Below are 8,621 nucleotides of genomic sequence, written 5' to 3'. Positions count from 1 at the left end.
AAATAGCATTCTCTCTAGCTGTTCCTAATTTTTTTGCCTGCAGGGAGGCAGCAGCAGGAGGTGGCTGAGCCGAGGTCTTTGTGTCCTTTTGGCACATTGCTCAGAGGGTGAGAAGCAGTGTCCCTCATATCTCTAGTACAGCATCAGAAGCTACTGACACCTCATGGTATCACCAAACAGGCCGAGAGCTGTTCTTGCACCTTCCTGCTTTGGCCTCAAAGTTCCCATCCAGCCATCCAGTTTTCTCTTTCAATTTTCTTAGCCAGGCCCCTTGTATTAAGGCTAGTGTATGGTCTTACAGAAACAAAACTGAAGAAGATTTCATCAATAAAAAGTCCCTTGCCTGGTATCCATGACCTGAGTCAGTTTAGGGAGGAACTATGGCCCTTCCCATCCTTACCCAGGAATGTCAGTCAACACTTATGGTGGCAGTATTATTACTTTATTTCCTCCTTGAATTTATCCACCTGGCCACTATTTTATTAATACACTCATTCTTGAAAAACACTCACACTGCAGAAAATCCAATTTAGGAGACGTGACGTACACATCAAGTGTTTAGTAATCAGGCCAATGTTTGAGGGAACTAAGTGCCACAGTAAGGCATCTGGAAAGCAAAACATGCCAAGCAAAGGGAAACTTTTTCCAAACTAGCACTTGGGAAACTAAAGCTGTAAAAGGCTCTGCTGTTTCCAGAGGAAAAGAAAAAAAAAGAAGTTTGATCGTGAAGGACGGTAGGAAAGATGCAGAGGGCCTATCAAGGCAGACACCCCCTTCAGCTTCTTTCTTAAGACTCCTATTACCCACATAAAGCAACACTAGCACAGCAATTGAGAGCTTTGGTTTACAATGAAGTCTTCAGGTGGCTTGGATCCGAGCTGGGCCCTCCTTGGGAAAAATGAAGTTAAAACCTTCTTGTGTTCTCCCCCCCTCTTCTCACAGCTGCATTTTTTGAGGTAGACATCCCCCACAATCTTTCTCTTTCTCTCCCTCACTGCTCTGTTCTCAACAAGTCCGCAAGATGCTGCAAGCATTCCCATCAGCTTGTGTATGAAAATATGCATCCTGGAGCTTTGTCACACACAAGTACTTTCATGTGAAGCTACCTGTACAAAATGCCTTCATCTTTGCAGCTGACTACTTCCTACCACCAGGGAGGCCAGAGAATTAATCTTTGTGTGTGGTAACTCAAAGGAAATGCACACAGAATATCAGAAAGTCTTGCTTCTTAAGAGTAAGCATCAGAAAGTTTACCTCAACAGGGGGATATTGTAACTAGCCCGCTCAAGACAGAAGAGAAGAGATGGTATAACTAGATCTCATGGCAAGTCAACAGACCAGGATGATGGACAAGAGCAAGGAGACCTCACTTGCATGACCACTCCAGTACAAGTCTTATATACTTGAAGAGAGTCTTATTAAATATATGATATGATACAGCTGTGAGGACATGGGTTAGAGAATAAGAGGAAGATTTCCGTCAAAATCACAAGAATCAAATTATTTAAGAAGTTACAAAAATAATTCTACCATTTTATCGCGTTAAAATCTGTTGTTTAAAAGGTTTGTGGCAGGTGCAACTTTAAGGGGTCAAAAGAAGTCATATTTACTTAATTCAGATTGCTGAAAAGAAAAAGCACAAATTTAAAAGATACAAGGGCCAAAAGAGGTCTATCTTTAGTCTTATTTCCTCTCCAATTAATTTTGTAAATTTTAACTTTTTAATTTGATGAAAGATTAAATATTCATTGGCATTCAAAACCAAAAGAATGAAGACAAGAGTAGCCCAGGGAAACTATTCATGCAGACCAATATTTTTTTCTCTTAAACCCCTGCCAAGGAGCTTCAAAATTATTTTGATATTATTCTGGATAGCTGCATAACCAATACTGGAATATACACCAACAAAACTGTATTTCTGTGAAAATTCTAGGACCTAACACAATTAGTTTTCCACAATAGCCTAATGTTATGAAATAGAAGTTATTTTCCAATTGAGAGAAAGAGGGGGGTTTACTTTGATGAAAAAATATACATGATTTTGACATGTCCTCCTACACAAGAAAATCTGAAAGATTTAACAAAAGCAGTTTCACTGTATAAGGTGCATTTATTGCTGTTCTACATTAAACTTTAGGGAAAATCACATTATTTAACAAGCCAGTTAAACATATAGAACCACCCAGAATCCAGTCTTACTCTGGTATCACAGGTTATTTATTTGACTTACAAAGTAATTCCCAATATTGCTTGACATTTTTAGTGCACAGAATTAAATTTGTCTCAATGCATCAACAATAATAGTATTTTGAGTGCCACTATGTTCAACTCGCACTGTGGGTTCCTCAAAAATCCTTTGTGGCTTTTGCCCCATGGTACTAACTGGAAGTTTTTGAAGATTACACCAGAACTCATGACATAAAGCTCCAAGAGATTACACCTAATTCTGTGTCAGCCCCTATTTTGTGAATACCGACACCATCAGTTATACCATACTAACTTAGTTTCGGCAAAAGTTCAAGCTGGCCCTACTTAAAAGAAACAGAAGATTCCAGAGAAAGCAATGTTTTCTCACAGCTCTGATATGAGCTAAAGAATAAGGCCACTTCAACTTGGTCCATTTTTTTCCATTAAAGAAAATCTGATTAAGGAAACCTTGTCAATTAAGTTTAAATGTCACACATTGCATAACCCAAGATACAATGCTTTCTCTAACATCTCCCTGTAAGAACAAATTGCCTCAGCTCACATTAGATGTAACATAGGTGGTAAAGGTGCATAATTGTGTACCCTGCAACAACTCTCACTAGAAGGCAGACTGCTTTCTAACATTCTTTGTGATGGGAAATTTATTCCTGATGTTTGAACTAGAAGAGGAAGCTATTCCATTATGCACATTTACTATGTGACTGGCCACTATAGCTGAACAGCTATAGGCAGAAACGATGGTTAAAGCAGCAGTGCAAAAATTGCTAGAAGAACTGAACAATTTAGCTACAGTACTGCTGCTTAACATGCCAAGTCTCTTCTACAAAGTAAACACTATTTTCATGTTAAGTACAAATACTTCCAAGCTGCTTTTAAATATCATGCACGCTCTTTATATATTTACTTTCGTTCTCCCCTAATAAAAATAATTTATTGTGCTTCTCATGGCATATCTGTATTACACTATCATGTATTCTTCCTTTGCTGATTATTCAGTTTTCATGGGGGACTACAAAATAAATTTCTGGAGCACCTGGTATTAGAATAACCAAATAGCTTTAATAAAAAGTGATGCTGCCATTAAAAAAGGCAGAGGATAAAAAAAAATAAAGCTCTTTATTAACTTATCACTAAAATCTACATATTCCACAAAGGTTACATACTCACAGCAACATTACACTGTTAAGAGGACAGTACAACATTTGTCAGGATCTGTTTATTATCCGCACATGCAATTTATTAGCCAGTTGATCTACAAGATATTATTTACCACAGGCAAACTAAATACTGTGCTTTTAAGAAATCTGCATAGAAATGATTTGATGTTTCTTTTACTTTGGACATATTTACAAAAAGGATTTCTATGTGTGTTAGCAATAAATAATACCAATATTCAAAATGTCAGTGCTCATGCACACACCGACAAGATGGTTGCATGCTTTAAAAATATTATTTACAGTACAGTCTCCTTCATAGCCCTCTCCCTAATAATAGCAGAAAGTGCATTTTCTTCCATGTTCTTTCTCCTTTCCTTTCGTTTTCATTTAGTCTTGCTTCTGAGGGATACAGCCTTCCATCTCAACAACTTCTGGCCAGCCTTCATACTTGTTTGTGTCCTTGTTGTTCTTTATATGCTATAAATAGAAAACATCAATCTACCGTTAATGTAAAGCCATTTTATCCTGTTGCTTTAACTCACAGCTTTGAAAGACATTTTATTGACTTATTTTCAGGTCATGGCCAAAGAGAAGACATCACTATTAAACTCTTGTGCTTTATATCAAATATAACAATCTCTCAGTATTCACCACTTAATGTAACTTGCTCAGACAGGTGTGTGCTTAAAATAGTTAAGCCATACTGGGGAAAAAAATTTAAAATTTATTGTGGATGTTTATTTAGGAAGAGAGACAAGGAAGAAAAAGACCAACTGCATTAAAACATGAAGCACTAGGAAAAAAAATAAGGATACCAGATTTACAAGGCACTGAAAATGAATAGTCAGAATTTTAAGAACATTAAATAATGTTGAATGTTCAGTTTGGTTTGTTTTTTTTTTTAATTAGGGGTTTATTTTTCCACCAAGCAACCATCTGCAGTCAGATAAGACATTGCTGCCTCCAAGAGTTTGCCACTGCTCCTGCACTAGTTCCCAGTCCCTCGCAAAGCTGGCAAAAGAGAACACACCTTCCTTACTCTCCTAGTACAAAACTACCTTTACTGGTAATTAAAGGCAACAATGACACATGCTGAATTTTAACAGCTAAAGTATGGGAACATATTCTATTTCACATATTTTGCTATGGCAGCAATAATTTTTGCCAGAAGTGCAAAGTGAACAGCTGGGAACACCAACACCTTAACTACCATTTTTCTGTCAGAGGTCTACCATTGTTAGTGCATCTAAAATACAAGCGTTCGGCAGTGAGTTTTTAATTCTTCAGTTTAATTGCATTCATTAGAAAGATAAATAATCTAGTTATTGGGATACTAAGATCTACCCCATATAAGATTTTTTTCTTATTTGTGAATCACCAAACAATCTTTTTTGTACATTCAAGAGGAGGAGGCTAGTCAAGGAATAAGTTTGAAAATAACACTGTGTGTCACTCCTGCAATAGATAACCATCTGGAACAAATGCATGGTATTTATAACACGTTATGCCTTTATTAATGTGAGCTGTTAAATTCCAGTAAGTTACAGAATCACAGACCTGTTCAAATGGACTTTTAGTCTTAATTCCTTTTCCACCGCAGAAGACCCAGTTGTCTCTAAAGCCAAGGTTAGTAATAGATGTGCTTCCTAATTCAGCAATCAGTTTCCTTGCTTCCTCATTAAGCCTTGAACAAAACAGAGAAGTTCAGTATGTGAATAAAATACATGCCCTTAGAGCTTTTATTGTTCAGTAGACCATTCAGCTTTAATCTGATTAAATATAGTTTACGTCAGTCAATATTGGGCAAGATCTATCTTTCAAGATCAGATAAGGCCAGTTCTGAAATGACCTGATCTAATGAACACTGCTCTTTAACATTATAATCTCAAGGAATCAGCATACAAACCTATCAGTACACCAACAAAAGCCAAGAACCCTCTCCTGTGAGAATTTATACATACATCTCAAGTCATGTTAGCAGTTCTCCAAGCAACTAAAAAAGTCAACCTTTAAAGTAAACATTGTTTGCAGGCTCAAGCTGAAGTCTAGATAAAGTAAAAGCTATTTCAGATTAGAAGAACGACCTAAATATATCAAAGAAGTTCTTGTCTGTTGGGTCAATTAATTCAAAGTTCAGAATGCTGCCCCACAGCACAGTTCAGTGCCTGTAGGTCCAAGTAGGATAATTTTAGCATGGAAGGAAAAATTACTCTGTAGGATGATAAGTTATCATTCCAAAACCTCCAAACAACAGCTCTTTATTTCTTCCTTTCAGTTACTATATTTGCCCAATTGCTAAACCATACACACAACTTCTGATTATTACTATTTACTGAGATACAGTTGTATGACTCACTTCAGCTAAAATTATAAAAATGATTAAGTTCTTTGGACATTATTTGCACAACCCACACTTCAAGTTTCTAGAGCATTAGGGCAGCTTATATTTAAACCAAAAATCAAAATATTTCATCTTTTAAACATGTTGGTTCTTCACAATTTTAATTGCTTTCAAGAACTGGCGTTTATGATTACCATCAACCACCAGTGGTAAGGTTTTGGCTAATTATGTAGTATCACTCGTAAGCAGTAAGTAGTCCCTGGCTGTAAGCATGAATGGGCCAAATTCATCTTCTTGTTTAGCTGATATTGTATCTACATACAAGCTTTCAAAAACATCAGCTGTGACATGATTATTGAAACAAACTAAATGTACTTATTACCTAAAACAAAGAAGAAAAGAAAAAGAGCAAAAAGAAAAGTAACAAAACAACTGAACAGAACAACAGACAGAAGATCCAGCCTTGGCATAATGAAACATTAAATTGCTTTCTTCTAAAAGCAGTGAATGTACAGACACTAAAAAATTTACTGCAAATACTGCATGCTGCAAAGTCAGGACTTTATCATAGGAAAGCTGCTCCTATATAAAAAATACAGACAAGCTGTGGATAACAAATTGGACTAAAAGAGAAAAAATGTAGAGAACACATTAGCAAAAAGTTAAATATTATTAAAACAACAGAGGAAAAGGAAAAAAACCCTCTTAATTTTCACTATGAAAAGCAATCCTTTGGACAGGATGACTTAAGTGAGGAGTAGATTACCATGCAAATTCTACGGTAATTTTTAGTATCTATTAAAGCTGACCAAAGTTGGGAAGGTTGGAAGATAATGCTTAAAGAGAACTAAAACCTCTTAGGCTATGTCTACATTAATAAACTGAACAGCTTTAGGGTGGGACAGTCCAAACACTGAGGCCAAAAAGTACAAGGCATACACTAATAACCTCTCAGATTTCAAAAGGAAGGATACAGGCAAGGCCTATTGGGAACAGTCTCTGCACCCCTGTAACCACCAAACTCCGTCTTGGAGTTGATCTGAGAAAAGTGCTGGATGAAACAGACCAGTTTCCACCAGAATATGTTCTCACAGTCATGTTCCTATGTCTGGACATACCTGAATTTACTAGCATAAGACAGAATATGCTATCAGCAATAGGAAAACCAGCACATCTCCAAAAAGACAGATATCCTTGGCAGCATACATTCAGAAGCAGGGACAAATTCTAGGAAAGCAGCTAGAAACCTACAGGGTCTTCAGGAACCAGGAAGGATAAGGGTATGGTTTAGAAAAAGTATAATGCCTGACATGCAAATATATTCTTCATAGCTAAGAGTAAGCAGTTTGTTGGACTGACCATATGACCTACATTGTCTTCTTGTTGCATTAACATCTTTTCTCAGAGGAGCAAAAAAACCCAACTATGTGTACTGATATAGCAATTGCTAATTAGTCAACTATTAATCTCTAGCCTTTTCAGATTTTCGAACACTTGTGATATTTCTGCTAAAGGGTCTAATTTAATACCTAATTTACTGTTTCTCTGTTGTTGGGATCACAAAAGTATACATCTAACAGTCCTCTATGTAAATACATACATAACCCATTACACCTGGTTAGTTTTAATTTGATCCTTGTTTGTCCCCAAATCATATCAGCACTATAAAACTAATAAACTGAAAGCATAGTTTCAAATCCGTCATCTTGGAAGAACAAAACTTTATCAAAACTGACTGTGTGATAAAGAATGCATTTTTTTCAGTATAAAAGGGCATTTAAAAGTTTAAGCAATATTTACTATATAAATCAATGACATACTTGGTTGCACCATCATCATATGTTCCCATTAGCACTATCGTTCCATCCTGGATGGACTTCAGAAATTCAATAAATGGTGCCACATCTGAAACAAGAGAGAACAACAAAACTGTTTAATAACAAGCAACCATTCCATATTTAAACACCTGCAATGCCTTCCTGCAAAGACATTCCTTTTAAGAATATTTGTAAATGTACTTATAAATTTATAAAAGGATGCCAAGTGGGAGAAAGATAAAACACATCAGGGAGAACTCTTTCATTTTATAGAAGTAGTTTCATCCACATTGTGTAAAGACCTAACCATTAGTGGGAACTACTTGGGAGAAAAAGCGTGTTTGATAAACCATACCATCCCCTCCCACCTCAACTATTTGTGTTTCTTTAAAGTTGCATACTCCTCGCAACTACAAAAGGTAGAGGTGAAGCACTCCCTTAACTATCACCTTAAGTCATCACAGCAAATGGAGCCGGGGGGGGGGAAGAGTTGTTTCTCTCTAACCAGCTAAGGTAATAAGGTAACTGCACCTACCTCCTCCCCACATGTCAAAGAATTTAGTGTCTAATGGTTCTCCTGTTTTACCTGCAGACAAAGAAATATTCGGTGTCATCAAATATAGCCAAAATTATTTTACAGACAATATGCCCAACTCCTCTTAATGATTCTTTCAGAGAAAGTGCTGCAGAAGACGCCATATAAATCAATTACTATGGTAACTCTTATCTTTTTATGAAGATTTCTCCTTAAACAGCATAGTAGTTTGTGAAAAGGTGCAGGAAAGGGTAAGAGGGGAAAAAAAAAAAAAGACAAAAGATGAAAACTTCTCATTTTGCTTCAGGCAGAATATAAAGTAAAACAAAAAGCCCACAGCCTCTAAAACCAATAAAGAGAATTCACTTCATACACTTGCCTTTAAGTTGTTTTTGCAACAATAGATAGTACAGCTATAGGTTGCCTTTAGTGCCACATGAAAAGTAAGAAAGATTAAAATTCCACTGCATGTTTTGCTATAGACTGGAAATTCTTAGTTGATTTAAACATTCAGAACAAATAGAAGAAACTGGACAATATAGTAATCTCATTAACTTTTTTTT

The 8,621-nt window shown here is 36.3% G+C and overlaps 1 protein-coding gene across 2 annotated transcripts in view; it reads right to left on the bottom strand.

Moving 5' to 3' along the window:
- Positions 1-2,098: 2,098 nt before the first annotated feature.
- FAM3C (FAM3 metabolism regulating signaling molecule C) overlaps positions 2,099-8,621 on the bottom strand; it is a 31,636-nt gene continuing 25,113 nt past the window's right edge. For both annotated transcript variants that reach the window (XM_072861124.1, XM_072861129.1), the window contains exons 7-10: positions 8,059-8,109; positions 7,527-7,611; positions 4,923-5,049; positions 2,099-3,842 (exon numbers count right to left, since the gene is read on the bottom strand). In XM_072861124.1, the coding sequence (XP_072717225.1) occupies positions 3,753-3,842; positions 4,923-5,049; positions 7,527-7,611; positions 8,059-8,109 (353 nt within the window). In that variant the 3' untranslated portion in view covers positions 2,099-3,752. The remainder of the gene's footprint in view (positions 3,843-4,922; positions 5,050-7,526; positions 7,612-8,058; positions 8,110-8,621) is intronic.

Source organism: Ciconia boyciana, chromosome 1 (genome assembly GCF_034638445.1).
Source record: "Ciconia boyciana chromosome 1, ASM3463844v1, whole genome shotgun sequence".
Classification (NCBI taxonomy): Eukaryota; Metazoa; Chordata; class Aves; order Ciconiiformes; family Ciconiidae; genus Ciconia; species Ciconia boyciana.
Note: the sequence above shows the minus strand (reverse complement) of the source record. Positions and strands in the feature narration are given on the sequence as shown.